At 35.3% G+C, this 21,544-nt stretch overlaps 1 protein-coding gene across 3 annotated transcripts in view; it reads right to left on the minus strand.

Moving 5' to 3' along the window:
• The window catches only part of LOC136034093 (vacuolar protein sorting-associated protein 18 homolog), a 120,198-nt gene that overhangs the window by 44,256 nt on the left and 54,398 nt on the right, over nucleotides 1-21,544 (minus strand). For all 3 annotated transcript variants that reach the window (XM_065715220.1, XM_065715219.1, XM_065715221.1), the window contains 3 exons: nucleotides 13,243-13,385; nucleotides 6,521-6,730; nucleotides 4,052-4,159 (listed from right to left, as the gene is read on the minus strand). In XM_065715220.1, the coding sequence (XP_065571292.1) occupies nucleotides 4,052-4,159; nucleotides 6,521-6,730; nucleotides 13,243-13,385 (461 nt within the window). The remainder of the gene's footprint in view (nucleotides 1-4,051; nucleotides 4,160-6,520; nucleotides 6,731-13,242; nucleotides 13,386-21,544) is intronic.

Genomic DNA, 21,544 nt, shown 5'->3' on the forward strand with positions numbered 1-21,544 from the left:
TACTTTAGTCATGCTTGTTTAGCATCAATTTGTATTTTCCTTACTTTGTACTTGTCACCTATCGACTTTCTTTAACGCTCAGAAGTTGAGACTTTTCGTCGCCACCTAAATCTATCTTTGGTAAAGGGGGGAGGGGTCATGTACAACCACCATGATTCCCATGTTCTTCTATATCGATAAAACCAACCTAGGGGATCCAATAGGAAAGTAGCATGCAGGTTAGTATTTTTTCGACAGATTTAAATTCGTTCTAAGACCATACTGGGATATAGATGTTTGATGATAGAAAAAAGTAATAACAATTATCTCGTCAAAAAGAATTAAATGATTCGGATGGTCAAAAGTATAGAGGGCCAAAACAGAGTCACATTCATCATTTTTACATTTAGATATTTATTTACTGATAGCTTGTTTTCCGTCAACAGTTGGGAGAAAGTCTACACGAACAAAAGCTTTTATGAAATCTCTAAAATTTCAAAGTAAAAATTATGAATTTGGCTGTGTTTTGACCCTCCGTGCTTTTGAGCATCTATATCAGTTGGTTCTTTTTAACGAGGCAATTCTAATTTCCACAGTAAATGGTTTACCACAATCTTTTAGGGACACAATTAAAATTAAAAAGCACATATGGCACAGTATCTTTAAAAAGCACATATTATCTTATCAAAAAGCACAGTATCTTTATTCAAATAAAGATACTGGGGATATTTTTATAAACCTAATTTACGACAATTTAATGCAAAGATTATCAAGTAATATTCTTTCTCGTTTTAAACCAACATCCCTCGACCGTATACTTCCCTTGAACGGGATGAAACTGGACGAACGGGAGAAGGCTCGTGACTCACTTCATCCAAAACGACAAATTTAAGATAAACACACGAAACCGTTTTTAAGGCTGACATCTAGTAAATGAAAACTTATTTTTACTTTTAAAGGTAAATAAATAAGTAATAGAGGAAAGAATAAAAAAAGACTCTTAACTCACTTCAAAGCAAATAATACTGAATTTAAGAAAAACATGCGTAAACTTTTTTAAGCCTGATATCTAGTAAATAAAATCCATGGCTTTTACAATTAAGACTAGAATAAATAAGAAATAGAACAAAAAAAAAATAAGAAAACAGGCTAATGACTCTTTTCACCCTAAACCACGCTAAATTTAAGAGAAACGCACTACAGCTCTTTTGAGATAAAAACATGTTTTTACTTTTAAAAGTAAAATAAGTAAAGTAAAATAAGCAAAAGAAAAATAGAAGAAAAAGAAGAAAAAAGACTCATGGCACTTCGCCCAACTTAAACTATATTTAAGAAAACTATGCGGAGCCATTTTTATTTACGGTGTAATAGTTTTTTTCTTGGTATTAGTGGTATTTTTTCTATAAGCATTCTTTAGATTAGCTGTGAGTTTTTTTCCCTGCCCATATAAACAAGAACTCGTTAGGAAAACAAAAATTAGAAATAATCTAACCTTTCTTTCTTTCTACCTTTCTACATCTTTTCCATCTATATATTTAAATTATTTGAATTCATATGAATTTTGAGCATTAAAACCAAAAAAGTTATTTCTTCAGTTTCTAGCAAATTAATTTCCATAGATTAATATGATAAAAGAAAATTAAAGTAAGCAATAAAGTATAACAAAGTGATATAATTACTTCTTACTTTAATGTTTTATATAAATCGCTAGGCTTTATATATTACTAGTAAAATAAGCAAAACTGGGCACACCGCTGTAGTAACGTGTGTACCAAAGAGTAAGGGTAGTTCAACGGGGTGGAACTGACAGTAGCGTCAAAAAAACATTAGCGCCATCTAGCAATTGGCATTTCTTGTTATTTTTTTTTTCAGTGTAAAGATAAAGCAAAATCATTGTAATTAGTATAAATGACAAAAGCAATGTTGAAAAACTGTCTGAACTCGGTTTCTAAGAAAATCACAATTACGAACCTTGAAAAATAGCAAATAACACCAAACGCAAAACGGGATTAAAGATTTTTCTTATCAGCACAAGTACCCGTTTCAACTCTTAGAAGTTGCCCATACGCTTTGCTGAATACTCCATGGATATGATTTAGAAAAATTTAGTTAAAAGGCCTATCCAATGAAGTTTTTCTGCTAAATTAAACATTACTAAAAAAATGGTTTAATTTCGTTAAGAAAATATCACCAAAAGGGATAATCTGGTCATTTTCAATACATCAAAAACGAATGAGCGGATGATCTCCCCATCAAAAGTGCTGCAAAACCACCCCAACTTCGTCTTCATAAATGAAGCTATAAAGAAAGTCGACGAGCTTCGTCTCCTAGGAATCTACTTGTCCACAGATCTCTATTGGGAAACTACACTTGGCTGCAAAACCTTCTACCACTCAGGTCAATCATCCCACTTTACAAGTCTTGCATCAAACCCATCGCTGAGTATGGATGCCCGCTGCATGGTGCTCCAAAAACGTTGTTGGCACCCATCCAAAAAATGAAAACTAACAAGACAGGTTTAGTCGTTCCCCATGACTATTTCCAGTCTGTTAGTGAAAGGTTTGATGTAGTATCAATGGTTGTTCTACATGTACATAGATTCACCTCCTTCTCTAAGGCTTTCTCGTATTGTACCTTCAATTTCCAGCCAAGACAATAGAAAAGAAAGCAAATAGGTCAGTATAACTATCTCGAGGTTGGCACGGTGAGAACAGAGAAGCGTACTTGAAGATCAGCTTCACTCGACGTTGCAATTCGATCTGGGATGATCTTACCGGGGAAACTATCGCTAAAATTTTCATTTGTTGACTTTTCAAAAGAAGAGTCAACAGATATCTAAAACCTCGATAGAAGACTAGCGACAAATCAGATATTTAACCACACCTGGTACCTAGAATTTAAGAATAAAAAATCTGATTCTATTTTTGGGGCATAAGAATTTTTTGCATATCCTCGTATAAGATGTTAATGAACGATTTTTATTTACTCTTTTCTTTTTTTTTCAGGTTACCGTTAGCATAGAAACTTTCCGGATTTCAAAATCAATTCATCTCCAAGATCAGCAAACAAATTTCGAATTCTTTTTCCGGAAAGTTGATATCTCCCAGCAAAAGAATGCACAGGATAGTACTGGGGACCATACAATACAGAGGTTATTTGTAACCTTTATATATTCTTTCTGTACTCCTCTACAGCAGTGAGTGCTGGAATTTAAGTCAGCAACAAGATAGACGGATTCTTGCCTTCGAAAACGATTGCCTTCGGAGGATTCTCAATATCCACTGGAGAGGTCATGTCACAAGCCAGAAAGTCCGATCTATCTCAGGCCAGCTCATTGTTACGGACATCATTCAGCAATGAAGGTGGCGATACCTTGGGAACGGGATCCGTATGAAGTACGATAGGATTCCAAGACAGATATCCCGATGGCAGCCTCAGGGAAACCACAGGAGAGGTTGACCAAAAAACACATTGCGTCGAAGATATAGACGGGACCTGCCCAACAATCACACGACGATACAACCCCAATGAGAAGATGTTTCGGCGGCGGGGTACATGCGGGGTGACTGGTAGCTCTTCGTGGATACCCTGGGTGCTTCTGGTAGCACAGGAGGATTTAAGGTAAGGCTGTAAGTCAGAATGAAAAGCAGCTTCAAATAATAAACAATCATATCTCACACAGGATTTATTTTTTTTTTTTACACTAATATTTAAATTTTCAGTAGCATTATGCAAACGGAAGATGATATTGGCTATTTGAATAGACTTGCAGAACATAGCAATTATATATATACAAAATGAGAGTAATTTAATTCATATTTTTTCCTAGATTAATCCCTGGGATCTGCCAGGGATCTTTACAAAATTTAGAAAAAATGGGTGTTTTGGGGTTTCGATATCTTCCTCTCGTTTGACAAAACACGTCATACACCCACTACCTATAAGCTTCAGATCTGCGTGCAGCCATCAAGGTATCCTGGGGGGAGAAAAGGGGGTTCGTTACTTACACCACATCATGATAGAAATCTGAAATCAAAGGAATCCGGTCCATCCATAAAACAGATATACTTACTCGCCACATGTTACGTTTTTCATCAGAAATACTATATTCGTAGACACTGCGGTCAGAATATGCCCAAAAATGTCCACTCGAAAATCCAGTCATTCCAAGGAATTTTACCTGAAATAAAATTTCCTCATTCTTAAATTTTTTCTTAACTAATCAGTAGAGTCAAGGGTTGCCATTGTCCTTTACCAGACACTTTATTTCCCTTTCCATCTGCGGGTGCTGTAGACGATATTTATTTTCTAGTAGTTTCGCCAGTTGAATCGTGAAAGTTGGAGTAAATTCAAACCGTACTGAACCAAATTAAACCGTGCAAATAAATAATCAAAATTTCTCAGCTAACTTAAAATTAACTTAGAAATACGCGACATTAACTTGTTGATACATGTTAACCTGCTTAACAACATGCTTGATAAACTACACATCAAAAACATATTAAAGTAACAAGGGCATCAATATCACTTTTTATCACGTTTGATAAAACGTGATCAAACGTTTATCACGTTTGATCAAGCTTTGGTCTATTGATACCTGAAAAACATGGTTTTCTACGATTATTCTTAATGTTTTTATGCTAAGTGATAGAATAATAATCAGTTGAGAGCAATAAAAGAGTCAGCCGTCTATTTTTCAGGGATTTCGTTGCCTCCCTCTGGTGATTGTTATAAGTGATCTCTATTTTGCAGAACTTTGAAAATAAATTGATTAGGTTACAGTTCACTTCAAAGTTAATCATTCATGCAGAAAAGAAACATCTAGACTTTTTGGTAACTTTTGCTAAATTATATAATTTGCTGAGAAAATCCTTCAATTTTTCGTTTTTTGCAGAATAAATTTTCACTTTTTCAGTTTTGCTGAAAAACTTGACTTTTTCATTTGTGGCTAAATAAACTTTCAATTTTAGGAGTAAAGTCTCACTTTTTTTCATTTTTTAATGAGCAAATTATCATTTTTTATTTTTTGCTGAGCAAGTCGTTTTTTTTTAACTGAGATAATTTACATTTTCATTTTTTGTTCACTAGATTTTATTTTAAAACTGTTTCGTTCTCTTAAATTTTTCTTTTTAGTTTTTGTTTACTTTAATTTTTTCATTTTTGTTCACTAAATTTCAATTTTTTTTCACTTCTTGACCACTGAATTTTCATTGTTTGACTGTTTCTCTATGTTTTCTTTTTATTTTGTTGAGTTTAACCTCAATTCAAAAATAATAATTTATCATTATCTTGCACAGAAGGATTCCTTGCGACACGAGGGATTGAACCGCCGACCCTTTGATCATGAGAACAGCACTTATCCACGACGCTGTCACAAGGTAATAATATAATTTATACAGAAAAGAAACAGCTAACTTTGAAATTATTGCCAAAACGTCTTTTCATTGACAATTCAATAATTCAATGTTGGATTACAAACGGTCATCAGGATAGTAGTAACAAGATTTCCAATTAGCAATCAAAACGAAAGATCCAGATTGTCAATGAAATAGGTTATAGATATGTATATGCTATAAATTTGATAATAAGAATATTAGTATAATGTAACCTCAGATTATCATCGAAGTCACAAATCAAAATACTTTGGAAGGGTGAGATAGTTGATCTGAGAAACGTGATGAAAGAGGACGGCAAATATTCAATTCCAGCTCTAAAAGGCTCCAGCACTAGTACAGCTGCCAGTTAAGTATAGCCAGCAGCATTGGAAAATCTCGGCTTTATTAGCCTCTCAAGTTTTTCATCACTTTTTTGAAAAACAAAACCCATAAAAATCAGACTATATGTCAACAAATGAACTGAATAATTTTTACACAATTTTCCATCACTTCCACCAAGTGGATTTTATTTCAAAAATCAACAGAGAATTTAAAATTAAAATCAACTTTGTGAAAGTGATGAAAACCTTAAGATCCCTGACTTATTGGAGTAAAGACAATACAGATAGTCTCAATGAGAGACAAAATAGGCATAACCTTTTTCAGGATTAAAAATGATTCATTTCACTTGTTGATAGATAGTCTATCATCCATCCTAGGGCGGAACTAAGGTAGATAGGCATGGAGTATTGCGTTCTTTTTACAGGAGGTTCTATTGAGGTTTTTGAGACTCTTTTATCATTTGCCAAATACAAAGCAGAAAAGGAGAGAGTAACAGAAGAGACTGCAGAAAATACTTTTAATTCAGCTTTTATAATTAATTTTATGACTTTCCTATGTAGCACTAGATGCTCTCAGTTTTTTTATTACAGAGATCAACTTAAGTAACTTGACTTATGAGTTTCCCACTCTTTTCGAATGTTCAATCCAGTGTTTCCAGCAAATATCAGATGTAGGATTGTTCATTAGAAGACCTTTCACCATTTCAGACTGAGGAAAGATCTTATTCCTATTGAGCGAAAATTTCGTTGATTTTCTGACACATTTTGAAAAAAAGGTTCACCTACATTTACAGGAAGCTTACTGACAGTGAAAATCAAACTTACTTCGCGGAATGTAGTTTCATAAACAGGCTGTTCGTTCAGGATACAAACAGCGACGACTCTATCCGAATATAGGAGAACAAGGTGAAATTCCGTAAGTCCAATCGCACGTGGGACTAAGGGTTTACCTGCAGAATCGGCAGCGAAACTTTCAAAATGAATTGATTTGCGATTTTGTACAACAGATTCTGAGTGGTCTGAAGAAACATCGATCTGCAAGTAAATAACAGTTTACTCTGAAAAATCTTCTATATCTTTTCTCATATTAAAATATGAAAAGATAAGCAGCCTAATGACAACGGTAGTACATTCTGAGAATTTTCTTAGTTCTGCAAAAAAGATGGCAGTGAGCATCGTCTATAACAAAATATCGCGTAAGTGTTGGTGTATTATTTTTGTTTGCATTATGCTGAAAGCAGGTAATGCATACAGTGCATGTACAAAATCTTTTTTTCTGGAACTGTAAATTCAAGAGGCTCAAAACCTAGAAGTTTTTTCATAAAGTGTGCATCATCCCTTTTAAGCATCACAAGAAGCGTGGACTATTAGTTAAGAAACTTAGGAAATAATGTTTTAAATATTCCTGCAGCGTTACTTTATATACACAGTGTAAATATATATAAATAGTTGCGAAAAGTCTTATACTCTTCATTAAAGATTTTTGGCACACATCTTTTCCGTGCGCTTTGATCTGTGCCATTTCTGAAGAAATATATATATATATATATATATATATATATATATATATATATATATATATATATATATATATATATATATATATATATATAGATATAAATATATATTTTTAACTACGTAAAACATGCGAATATACAACATTCTTCGCTGTCCCATTGTCTGTGCATATAAATGGCATTTATATTCCCTGTGTCCCGGTCGTCATTTGTGTCCTGGTGTCCCAGTTTGTAATTTCTCTTTGAGTGTCCCGGTCGTCATTTATATTTCCTGTGTCCCAGTGTCCCGGTCGTCATTTGTGTCCCGGTCTGTAATTTCTATTCAAACAATCCCTGTGTCTCAGTCGTCAACTCCCGCCTGTGCCCCCGGCGTCCCCGTTGTAGTTGTGTCCCTGTGTCACGGTCGTCATTTATATTCCCGGTCGTGATTTGTGTCCGGGTGTCCCAGTCTGTAATTTTTCTTTGAGGTTCCCGGTCGTCATTTATATTCCCTCTGTGTCGGTTGTCATTTGTGTCCCGGTCGTAATTTATCTTTGAGTGTTTTTTCTTTTTAGTTTTTTACATTTTTTCAGTTTTTTTTCTTCTTTATTTTTCAGCGTCACTATGAAGTACATATCGCCGAACCATGTTTTTTAACTTAAATCTGGTAGGCATTGATGACCTTATCCAAGTCAAAATCCCAAACCCAATCATCATCACTATCATTTTCAGTTTTGATATGTTTTGACTCTCGCTTTCCAGGTGGATTTTCATCTAACTGCGCGGTTTTGCGTTCTTTAGCCGCAGGCCTGTTTTCTTGCTGTTCTTGTGATTCCTCGGCACGCTTTCTTTTCTTACTTTCTCTATCAGCTGCAAGCCTGTTTTCTTGCTGTTCTTGTGATTCCTCGGCACGCTGTCTTTTCTTACTTTCTCTATCAGCAGCAAGTTTTTTGGCATAGACTCTTTGAGCAGCTTCCTCGGCTGTTGCCATTGTAGGTTCTTCAGTCATTTTACAATTAAACATTTTTCCGTGAACGCATGTCTTAAATACCATTAATGACGTCACCGTCACAGCAAAAATGACGACAACTAACTTCATGACGTTAGTCGACACAGAAACATGACGTCACCTGACACACAGACAGACAGACAACTTATTTTTATATATATAGAAGATATATATATATATATATATATATATATATATATATATATATATATATATACATATATATATATATAAATATCTATATATATATATATATATATGTTTTTAATTACGTAAAACTTGCGAATATACAACGTTCTTCGATATCCCATGGTCTGTGCATATAAATAGATTGTCAGGTTTACTGACTCTTGAACATGCAACATAAAATTGTCCATGGGAAAAACAATCCGTATTCAGATCTATACCTGATTATTCTAATGATTGCCCTTGAGCTTTGTTGATGGTGATTGCTAATCGAACATTCCGTGTGTCCCGGTCGTCATTTATATTCCCAGTATCATGGTCGTCATTTGTGTCCCAATGTCCCAGTCTGTAATTTCTCTTTGAGCGTCCCGGTTGTCATTTATATTCCCTGTGTCCCGGTCTGTAATTTATCTTTGAGTGTCCCGGTCATCATTTATATCTCCCGGTCGTTATTTGTGTCCCAGTTTGTGATTTCTCTTTGAGTGTCCCGGTCGTCATTTATATTCCCTGTGTCCCGGTCTATAGTTTTCTTTTTCTCCTTTATTTTTCAATTTTTTTTCTTTTTTTTCTTTTTAATTTTTTAGTTTTTTTAGTTTTTTTTTTATTAATTTTAGTTTTTTTTTCTTTTTAGTTTTTACCTTTTTTTAGTTGTTTTTTTAGTTTTTTTCTTTTTTAGTTTTTAGTTTTTTACCTTTTTTTATTTTTTTTAGTTTTTTAGCTTTTTTAGTTTTTTAGTATTTTCTTTTTAGTTTTTTTGTGGTTTTTACCTTTTTTAGTTTTTTTTTCTTCTTTTGTATTAATACGCCAAACGACGTCATTTGGAAACATGAGTTATATTTTCTGATTTTTGATATAAAAAAAAAACGCTTAGATTTTGACGCAGTTCCAGCAAGCAAAGTCTTCAATGACTCTGGGGGTGCAGCCAGTTTAGAAAGTTTAACTTTTCCTGAGGCGCAACACCTTCCCATTGTTTCACCATTAAATTTCAAGGCCTTGCAGTAGGGACAAATTTTAGACATAGTCCCAATTTGAACACATATACTATAATCATCGACTGGGCTGTACCTGAATGCCATGCGATAATTTTCACGTTGCTCTTGTGATTCCTCGGCACGCTTTCTTTTGGCATTATCTCTTGAAGCCGCAAGCCTGTTTTCACGTTGCTCTTGTGATTCCTCGGCACGCCTTCTTTTTTCACTTTCTCTTTTAGCAGCAAGTCTAGTTTCCTCGACACGCCTTCGTTGACGGAAATTGCACATTCCTAATCTGGCATTATCTCTTGAAGCCGCAAGCCTGTTTTCACGTTGCTCTTGTGATTCCTCGGCACGCTTTCTGTTCTTACTTTCTCTATCAGCCGCAAGCCTGTTTTCTTGCTGTTCTTGTGATTCCTCGGCGCGCTTTCTTTTCTTATTTTCTCTAGCAGCAGCAAATTTTTTGGCATAGACTCTTTGAGCAGCTTCCTCGGCTGTTGCCATTGTAGGTTCTTCGGTCATTTTACAATTAAACATTTTTCCGTCCACGATCTTCTTACAATTAAAAATTTGTCTTTGAACGAATTTCTTAAGTAACTTTAATGACCTCATCGCCAAAACAAACATGACGACAACTAACTTCATGAAGACATGACGTCACTCGACAGACATAACACACAGACAACTTATTTTTATATATATAGATATATATATATATATATATATATATATATATATATATATATATATATATATATATATATATATATATATATATATATATATATATATATATGTATATATATAGAAATATATATATATATATATATCTATATATATAAAAATAAGTTGTCTGTCTGTGGATGGATGGATGGATGTGTCAGGTGACGTCACCTGAAAAAACTGGATTAGGTGACGTCAAAACTGAAAAAACTAAAAAAAGGCAAAAACTACAAAAAAAAACTAAAAACTAATAAAAAAAATAAAAAAGCTAAAAAACTAAAAAAACTATAAAGGTAAAAACCAATAAAAAACTAAAAAAAAAAGTGAAAAAACTAAAAAAAGGCAAAAACTACAAAAAAAAACTAAAAACTAATAAAAAAAGTAAAAAAGCTAAAAAACTAAAAAAACTAAAAAAACTAAAAAAAGGTAAAAAACTAAAAAAAATAAAAAATAAAAAAAATAAAAAATAAAAAAAAACTAAAAAAAAGGAAAAAACTGAAAAATAAGCTAAAATAAAGGTAAAAACCAATAAAAAACTAAAAAAAAAGGAAAAAACTAATAAATGACGACACTCAAAGAGAAAGCGACCAGGACATGTACACCGGGATACAAATGACGACCGGGACACAGGGAATATAAATAACGACCGGGACACAGGGACACAACTACAACGGGGACACCGGGGGAAACAGGGGGATGTAAATGACGACCGGGACACCGGGACAGGGAATGGTCGATTAGCAATCACCATCAACAAAGCTCAAGGGCAATCATTAGAATCATGAGGTATAGATCTGAATACAGATTGTTTTCCCATGGACCATTATATGTTGCATGTTCAAGAGTCGGTAAACCTGACAATCTATTTATATGCAAAGACAATGGGACAGCAAAGAATGTTGTATATTCGCAAGTTTTACGTAGTTAAAACCATATATATATATATATATATCTATATTCACAGGTGGGACATAGGGACACAACTACAATGGCGCGTAACTATTATGGCGCGTAACGACTTACGCGCGCGGGGGGGCTTGGGGGGGGGGGGCGCGAAGCGCCCCCACCAACTAGGTGTTGGGGTGGCGCGAAGCGCCACCCCAACAGCTAGTATATATATATATATATATTTATATTTATATATATATATATATATATACTGTGTTTATATCGCGTAAGGAAATATATCGTATAGGGGAGAAAAAACAAAAACATCTAAATATGTTTAATTACCGAACAAGGTAGAATAAAACGTATCAGACCTATAGATAAATTCAATCGTGGGCTGTAAACCCTAATTTTAGAAAAAAAAACAGCAAAAATCCTTTTGGATTGTCTGATATTGGCTATTTAAACATTCTCAGAGCCCAAAAGGGAAACTTGAGATTTTTTTTTTTTTTTAATGTGTTATTAGATGACGGTGTTTCTTCTGTTGGGTCTTCAGCTATTTGTCACAATTTCAACTACGATTTTATTTGGCTGTTTAGGTAAAACATATTTCATAACCGATAGCTCAAAAACTAAGCTAAATAAGACACTTCTATGAGGAAAATATTGATTTTAAGTTCTGATGGCAAAGTCACTGAAGTCACTTTTTTGACAAACTTTCCCGAATATTGAACTTGGTTGAACTTTTTGCATGAACCTTACAGATATTTTCAGGAGTTGAAATCGAAGTTTTATTCATCTCCCTCAACCACTTTCTATAAAATATCAAGGAAAGTTTATCTGAAAGCAATTGTATATCCTACCTGTAATAATTTTTACATATTTTTATGAGACCTCCAAGAAAAACTGTTCCGGCAATAAAAAAGAACGTGGGAACTTCCATTTTTGTTCTTATGCAAGACTTTGAAAAATTCTCATATGTACCCTTTTAATTTGGCCGTACCGTTATAATCTTTGACGAAACCCCATTCAAAACTAGAAAATAACTGTCAAAGAGCATAACTCAACAGTCAACCATAATATATAGGAAATTATTCTGGCCTGCAACTGCCATTTCTGAACATCAAAAATAATTAGTTATGATATCAATCAAAGTCGATCTCAAAGAGTAATCACTCAGAGTAATCTTGTGTATCAAATCATACAAGAGATCACTCAGTGTATCAAATAATCACTCAGTGTATCAAATTGATACACTGAGTGTATCAATTTGAAATCGGAGAGTGGTACTAAATATCCCTTTCAAACTTAGCAGATATGAAAGCAAGATTACTCTGCGGCAATAGGTCCACAGACAAGTGGCTCAAACAAAGTACCATATGTGTAGCCAGGGGTGACCCATCTATTTTTTACTGTTCTGGGGCATCTTAATGCATAAACTAGTCCATAGCCTTAAATGGCTATGGACTAGTACTTACTTGGAACATACCAAGTATCAAGGGGATTTAAGTGTACCTTTTAAGAGGCAGCAAATGACGATCGATTTCTGGCTTGAAAATATATATGGAGCGGCTGATAGTGTTAGGCCGAAACTCTCAAGATGTGTTGAGGTTGGGGGGGGGGGGGGGGTTGAGAATAGATTGGAGGACAACCAACCCCACACCCTACCTTTTCCATTTAGGCACCTTTTATCTGATCATATTTTCGAAATTGTCATTTTGTTCAAACCAATCAAAAGGTCTAATAGCTATACTTCAAGGGATGTCATGCCCACAAAAGCCCCAGAACAGGGATTGCAAAATTTGCAATTTGCCCATTGTTAAATTCAGGATTTATTAGTAGGAAAAGGGAAATATTTGATTCTTGGGGTTTACGAAAAGACTAAAGGGATTAAGGTGAAACTTCGGAGAATGTCAAGGGGTATGTTATACTAAATCGAAGAGAACTATGTACATCCAGTTTATCAAAAAAGAGGATCTCCAACGTTTTAAGAGGGATGCTGAAGTCAAAAGGATGTTGAAGTCAAAGAGCGAAAAATATAAGTAATAAACAAATTTTATGTATAAATAGATTTTATTTTCGTCAGGAAATTATTACGAGTAGTATAATGTGACATAATCTAAGGTTAAGGTTTAAATAAATTTTGGTTGCATTTTTTTTTTTTTGTTCGTGAAATACATTTTTTTTGTGATCGGAACTTAACACGCTCCTAATCATTTTTTATACCAACGAAAAAAAAATATTCTGAACAATAAAGATGAAAGAAAAATTCACCTTTCCGCAGACAATCACAGATGTTGTGAGCCAGGCAAAATGAGAAGGAGCCAACTTAAGATGTGGCTTCCAAATTTGTAGTGGCTTAGTTTTTAGGAGATGCTCTACATGGACATCAGAAGAAGGAAACTCCCAAAATTTCTCTAGAAGATTAAAAACATAATAAGGCCAATTTTAATATATTGAGAAACTAGCAGAGGAAAAAAATAACGGTTAAGATCAGTTTGGTCATGATGACACAACACGGTTCATGGTTGCATCGAAAACAGCATCGTCATATATAAGATGATGTAATGTTGCCTATTATGTCATATTTTAGTGAATATACTACCTGATTGGCGCCAAATTTAAAAATTGAAATGACGTGTTAATATTAACTGGAGTAATCTGAAGTCTTCTGGCATTACCAACAACGCTTTAAGCAGCCCGAAGTACTGGTTCTGCCTGCCTACCAGTGGGTAAAGGCAGGCATACTTAGCAGCCCCTACCCCTGGGGTGTAAGAGGGGACTCATCAGGTGAGACCTATGCTAATTTTAACTTGCTCCTGTTTTGTTATTTGAAATTTGCTGCTAGATTGTGAATCATATCCCGCCTTATACCCAGCCTGCCATATACTACTACTTACTCTGTACCTGTCTTGTTGTTCACATTAAGTAAGTAATGAAAGGTCAAATCAAGCCACCCCGTGAACTTAGGTCAGACAGCTCACTCCAATTCTCTGGATCAGAATCTGTCTCAGAGCAAATACTCATGCTGACTAGCCACATGAATAATATAAAAATTAAACACAAAATGTTAGCAGATTCACTGCATCCTGACAGCCTTAAATCTTCAGTGAAAGGGTTACTTGATGACCTCATATTGGCCAAGATCTCTACCCAGGTAGATGAGGCTGTGACCAAAATGAAAGAGGAACAGGCATTCATTCAACATGATGCCACTATTTCTTCAGATAAGCTGGATGCAATCAAGCAGGATGTGTATGCTGGCCTCAGTCTAGATCTTAGTAGTCTAGTTTATAAGACCCTTGAAAGCTATAATAAACGCATATCTTCAATTGAATCTTCTTTGACTACTCTAGGGTCATCAATGAAAGACCTTGAGAGCTCTTTCAAGCCTATCCAGTCTAACCTGGCAAGATTAAATGATCGTTTTGAACAGCAGGCTTTGAGCAACCAATTATTGTCTTTGGGGTGAAAGAAGATGCCCCCACTGAAAACACTGAAAGTCAGTTCATGTCACTATGTGCTGTGAAATTTCCTGGCACACCAATTACCCAGTCTGATGTTGTATCAGCCAAAAGAATTGGCAAACCATCTGCCAAACCCAGACCCATAGTTGTAGAATTTTGTAATTTACGAATTCGCCAACTGCTTCTCAGACAAAAGAAGGATTTGAAAGGATCTGGGACACTATTTTCTGAGATGCTTACAAAACCACGCTTACAGCTTCTTTCATATGCCAAGTCAAAGCTTGGTTTACGTAATGTTTGGTCCAGTAAAGGTGATATCCTGTATAAAACTCAGTCTGGAAGAGTAGTTAAGTTCAGTGATCAGGATGAAATTGATTTGTGTGCTGCAAATGCAGAGAATTAAAGTGATGGATTTTAGTTCACTTTGTTATAATGTGTTGAATTGTTTTTGTATGAATTTATTTTATGTTCTTACATTTTTCCTCTTTCACTCTTCACTGTCTTCACATAATTCTGACTTGTGCTATATTATGCTTTGGGGCAATACCTTGGATGATATGTCCCTTCCCACTAATATTGCTCTATGTTTGTTTGTGATTCTACCACCTTCATGTAGTTTGCTTTCTGTTTTACTCTTGTCATGTCAGCATACTTATAGCTTACATAATTTTAACTCGTTACACATTATATTTCGTGCCACTCCTTTAATTAATATGTGCCTTTCCACTGATTTTTCATTATGTTTGTTTGTGATCCTATCACCATCATGTTGCATGGCTTCTAGAACGTTCTTGTTATGTCTGCACACTTGCAGCTCATCGAGTTTTGACTGGTCCCATATTATATTTTGGGCCAATATTATGATTAATATATGCCATCGTACTGAATTTTTTTTATTTTTGTTTTTGACTTTCTCACCTTCATGTAGGCCAATTTCTATCATATTTTTATCATGTCAGCATAATTGCAGCTCTTATAATCTTGACTGGCTCCACATTATACTTTTGGCCAATACTTTGACAAATATATGCCATCCCACTATTATTTCCTTATTTATGTTTGTGATCACATCACCTTCATTTTGCCTTAATTCTACCATATCTTTGTTCTGTGTGTTCACATGCAGATCACATAATTTTGATTGCTCAAATCTATTTTGGTCTTATACTTTGAACATTGTGTGTCTTACCATTGATATTTATTTATATTTGTTTGTGTTCCTATCACCTTCATGTATGCTATTTTCTATCACACTTTTGTCATGTCAGCACACTTACAGCTCACATAAATTTTACTGGTCCCATATTGTAAATTTAGCCTATTCTTCAAATATTATGAGCCATCCTACTAATGTCTCTTTATATTTGTTTGAGATCCTATTGCCTTTACGTAGCCTGATTTCTTCATTGTTTGTCATGCCTTAACACACGCAGCTCATCTTTTCCTGATTAGTAACACATTATTTGACCCTTTTCTTTGGTTAATATTTGCCATCCCACTGATATATCTTTTCTTTGTTTATGATTCCATTACCTTCAAGTGTACTATGGATAGTGTGTCATTTGTGAAGGTTTTATATGTCTGAGATAAATATGGGTGATTTCTCTTTCCTTATGAATTCTTCTATTCTTAATTCAGTTATATTTGATCAACCAAGTAGTGCTGGTAAACAAGAGGCACACACTTCTGACCCTCTCCTTGAATCTATGGTTAGTTCTAGCTGTAATTATCACACCACCATTGATTATTGTGATAATATTATGCCCTCACTCTCTTCAAACAGTTGCTTTAATGCTTTTTGTTTGAATGTGCGTGGGACACTCTTAAATCGTATCTGTGGTCTGATAATTCTTGCCCTTTTGATGTCATAGGCTTGACGGAAACATGGTTATCTGACAGTGATAATTTTACAGCTTATGACATGTATGGTTATATTGCTATTCATGTCCCTAGAATGGTAACAAAGAGTTCTGGGGGTATTTCATTGTTCATAAAATCTAGTATTGAATTTTGTAGAAGATCTGATCTTGAATCCTTGTTTACATCGGTGGTGTCTAATAGTAGGACAGTTTATTCTCTTGTTATTGATCTGAAAAGCCAGGTTGCATGTGATACTGTTTGTTTGTTTTATAAGCCCCCTCCTTTTCCAACACATCTGTTCTGTGATTTGCTTGACCAGCTTTCTGGTGTGGGGACTTTCTCTAAAAAACGGATTTGTGTTTTGGGAGACTTTAATTGTAATATGTTAAATGTTGGATCAAATGATGAATGTGACCATCTTTTTGATGTATTTTCTTCTTCTGGGCTACTTCCTTCAATTTTTTTTCCTTCACGTGTTGACCCTTCAAGAAATTCTGCCACTTTAATAGATAATATTTTCACTTCTCATTCTCCTAATTTGAAGTTCTCGTCTGGTCTTGTTTTCACTGATCTTTCCGATCACTTCCCTATTTATCTATCACTATCTGTGCCTAAAACAGAGATTACTGTGGATGAGAAAGGCGAGTCTTCTTTTAGAACTTTTACAGATAGAGAAATTTCTAATTTAATACATAGTCTTCAGAGTAATGATTGGTCTAGTGTTCTTGAAGCTAATGATGCTGATTGTGCAACTAGATTATTTTTGTGTCGTATGGGCACTCTGTTGGATAAGCATTTTCCTCTTAGAAAGAGGCCAAGGAATTTTACACCTAAATGCCCATGGATGTCTAGAGGTCTGATCAATGCAACCCATATGAAGGCGTCTTTGTTCAAGGCTGCATGTAAAAGTAAGACACAGGAAGATCTTCTGAAGTATAAACATTACAAAAATGTGCTCACTTCTTCAGTTCGTTTAGCAAAAAAGCTGTATTTTTCACGTCGAATTAATGAGTGTAAAAGGAATTTGCGCAAGGTTTGGACTGTAATTAATGAAGCTCTCTCCCGTAAGAAACTCAAACAATCTTCCCCATCTTTTTATAGGAAAGCTGATGGATCTGTTATGGATAAAAAATCCTTAGCAAGTGCCTTCAATTCGTATTTCACCACACTTCCCTCAGTTCTCATTCCACCCCCGAGTAGAGTAAGTTGTTTTCCTATGACAGAGAAGTCTTTCTTCCTTTCCCCATGTAGTACTACTGAGATTTCTAGTATTATTTCTCAGCTTCCAAGTAGTTGTTCAGTTGATAGTTTTGGTTTGAGTAATAATGTCCTTAAAAAAATCAGTCAGTTTGTTTCTCATCCCATCTCACACATAACTAACCTCTCTCTTTCTTCTGTTTTTTTTCCTCATTTATTTAAAGTTGCTACCGTTGTACCCTTGCATAAAAAAGGTGAGTCTTCTCTAATTTCAAATTACAGACCTATTTCTCTTCTTCCCGTCATCTCAAAGGTTGTTGAAAAAGTAGTGTATCGTCGACTCTCTTCATTTGTATTTAGTACTAATTCGACTGCTGGAAATCCTCTCATCACTAACCATCAGTATGGTTTTCGTCCCTCATTCTCTACCTTGCACGCACTTTCTGATGCAACTGAGTTTGTGCGTGTTAATCTGGACAAGGGCTTGTGTGTTTTGGGTCTATTTCTCGACTTTTCTAAGGCCTTTGATATGGTTGACACAATATTCTTCTGTCTAAACTATCTTTATTTGGAGTGCATGGAGTCCCACTAGAATGGTTTAGGTCCTACCTCTCAGAGAGATCACAGTATGTTTTGGTTGACTGTACTTCTTCCTCTACTTTGCCTGTATTGAAAGGTGTCCCACAAGGCTCTGTGCTTGGTCCACTTTTATTTCTAATTTACATCAATGATCTTGTTGATGGTCTTCATCCCCATGTTCACCCTGTTCTTTTTGCTGATGACAGTAACTTTTTCATTGCAGCGGTGGACCTGCCATCTGCCACTTCTATGGCTCAAGGTCTTCTTGATAAAGTAAAGGATTGGTGCTGGTCAAATGGTATGGCTCTTAACAGCCGAAAGAGTGCCATTGTCAACTTCAGGACCCCTTGCCGTATGCGAGACGTACAGGAGCCAATCACCCTGACTTTTGGGAATGATATTATACCACAAGCTACTGTGGTGAAATTTCTTGGGGTGTATCTTGAGTGTTTTCTTTCTTTCAAACCGCATATAACTCACACCCGTTCCTTAATCCTCCGCCAGTCTTCAATGTTGCACCGGATTAACTCATTTCTTCCTCCTGATATTATGGTTTCTCTTTATTATGCTTTTATTTATCCTTACCTTTCTTATTGCTGCTCTGTCTGGGGTAATACTAATAAATCTCTTCTCTGCTCACTTCAAAGAGCCCAAAATAGGGCAGTGAAGGCTACTTTTCTTCTCCCTCGGCTTTACCCTTCCTCTGATCTTTATAATGATACTGGAATAGCTCCGCTGGATCATATTATAGGTAAAAGTACCCTTTATTTTGCGCATTCTGCTTTTCTAGGTACTCTCCCACCGCCCCTACAGCAGTTTTTCTCACGGACAGGCTCAGGTAGGTACTTTTCTTCTTTACGTAATTCTTCTCGACGATTTATTTTACCAAAACGATCTTCTACAGCAGGCCAGAGGTCTCCAGTATATCAATCAATTCTATTATGGAACTCCATCCCTTCGGATGTCCCTCTTTTTCTTTCTGCAAAGGCATTATTTCGTCGGGTATTTCCAATTCAATAATTTTTCTCTCTTTATTAATCTTTTCCTAATTTGTATGTCTCTTTTCTTCTTTTAAAATCATTTTCAGCTATATGTTAAATCTCCTTCTAAATCTTCTATCTGTTAAATATCCTATCTATTCAATGTCCTTGTCTTGTTCCAGTTTTTTTTTTTTTTTTTTTTTTTTTTTTTTTTTTTTTTTTTTTTTTTTTTTTTTTTTTTTTTTGTATATTTTATAATAGTGTTTTATTCTTGTTCTCTGTGGTCCATTACAAGCAAAGCTTCTTGGGCCTAGTAGCCACTTTACTTTTGTAATAGTTTTTTCTTTTAGTATCAATATATTGATTGATTGATTGATTAATTCACTGGGGTTCATTCTTTGCTATATCCAGCTATAATAGATCAAGCATGATGTCAAATTAATCGAGATTGGAAAGTTTCAGTACAGTAATAACACGATTGATAGCCACTAATCCTTGTCCAATCGCCAAACTTCATGAGGAATTACAAGAACAGCAAGAAATCAGGCTTGCTGCTGATAGAGAAAGTAAGAAAAGAAAGCGTGCCGAGGAATCACAAGAACAGCAAGAAATCAGGCTTGCTGCTGATAGAGAAAGTAAGAAAAGAAAGCGTGCCGAGGAATCAGAGCAACCTGAAAGTTATCGCCTGGCATTCAGGTACAACCCAGTCGATGATTATAGCTTGAGTAGATGTGTTCAAATCGGGACAATGTCTAAAATTTGTCCCTATTGCAAGGCCTTGAAATTCAATGGTGAAACAATGGGAATGTGTTGCACCTCGGGAAAAGTTATACTTCCTCTATTGGCTGCACCACCAGAGCCATTGAAGACTTTCCTTACTGGAACTACGTCAGAATCTAAGCGTTTTTTGTCAAAAATCAGAAAATACAACTCATGTTTCCAAATGACGTCGTTTGGAGCCCAAATCGAAAATCCAGATCAATTTATGTCTACTTTCAAAGTAAAAGGGCAAATTTATCATAGAGCAGGGTCCCTTCTACCATTCTCGGGCGAGAATCATAAATTTTTACAATTGTACTTCATCAGTGATAGAAATTCTGAATTGAATGCACGTTGCGAAATTTCTCCCGACTTTGAAAGGACTATTGCTTCCCAATTGCAACATCTTTTCCACGAAAATAATAATTTAGTGTTTCTGTTCAAAACAGCCATCGATTTGATGCCTACTTATACGCATGAAATTGTTATTTCCGCTGAAAAAACGCCTCCTGGCCAACATGTGCGTAGATACAATGCTCCAACTATCGACGAAGTGGCAATCGTTATGGTCGGTGATCAGTTTTTACCTCGAGATATTATTCTTCATAAGCGAAACGCTCAGTTGTTAAGAATTGCTGAAACTCATCGATGTTACGATGCCCTACAATATCCTATCATTTTTTGGGATGGAGCCGACGGCTATCACTTTAATATTAAATTGACGAATCCAGCCACAAACAAAGAAATGAATAAGAAATGCAGTGCAATGCATTATTATTTTTATAGACTAATGATTCGGCAGGATGAAGAAAATTATATTTTAAAATGCCGTGAATTGTTTCACCAATTCGTCGTTGATATGTATGCTAAAATTGAATCAGAACGTTTGCTATATATCCGCCTGAATCAGACCAAGCTCCGCTCTGAACAATACATTCATTTGCGAGATGCAGTTATAAATGACGGTAATACCACAAACGTTGGAAGATTAACAATTTTACCTTCGTCATATGCTGGCAGTCCCCGTCATATGCATGAATATGCTCAAGATGCTATGGCATCATTTTAACAACTTGCTCTCCATCAGCTCCTACAGAGTTATGGGAAAAATATAAGTCAAAAATGTCCGAAGATATACTCCATCGAAAACAGTTAGAGACGTCAGATATGACTTTTGATTTTACATCAGAAATTTATAACTACACTTTAGTTGTTATAGAAGATTTGTGCGTACGTATGGCAAACAAACCTCTTCAGGATTTGGGAATGCCTTCACCTAACCGTATCGCTGCTGTTTCGACATGTGTAGAATTGGATCGTGAACAAAGTTACAGTACGAGTGATCTATTGTCGTATGTACAAAATAACATTTCCAAGTTAAAGTCGGAACAAAAAGACATTTATGATACGATAATGCATTGTGTCGATAACAACGTTGGAGAAATTTTCTTTTTGGATGCGCAAGGAGGTACTGGTAAAACGTTTGTGATAAAACTGATTCTGGCATCAATTCGATCAAAAAATGATATAGCGTTGGCAATTGCGTCGTCCGGAATTGCCGCAACATTGCTGCCTGGTGGAAGAACTGCTCATTCCGCTTTGAAATTGCCTCTGAACTTGCATTCTACAGAAACTCCCACGTGCAATATTTCCAAATCATCTGGGATGGGTAAAGTATTGCAGCAATGCAAACTTATTATTTGGGATGAGTGCACAATGGCACACAAAAAATCG

The sequence above is a fragment of the Artemia franciscana genome, chromosome 12, assembly GCF_032884065.1.
Source record: "Artemia franciscana chromosome 12, ASM3288406v1, whole genome shotgun sequence".
NCBI lineage: Eukaryota > Metazoa > Arthropoda > Branchiopoda > Anostraca > Artemiidae > Artemia > Artemia franciscana.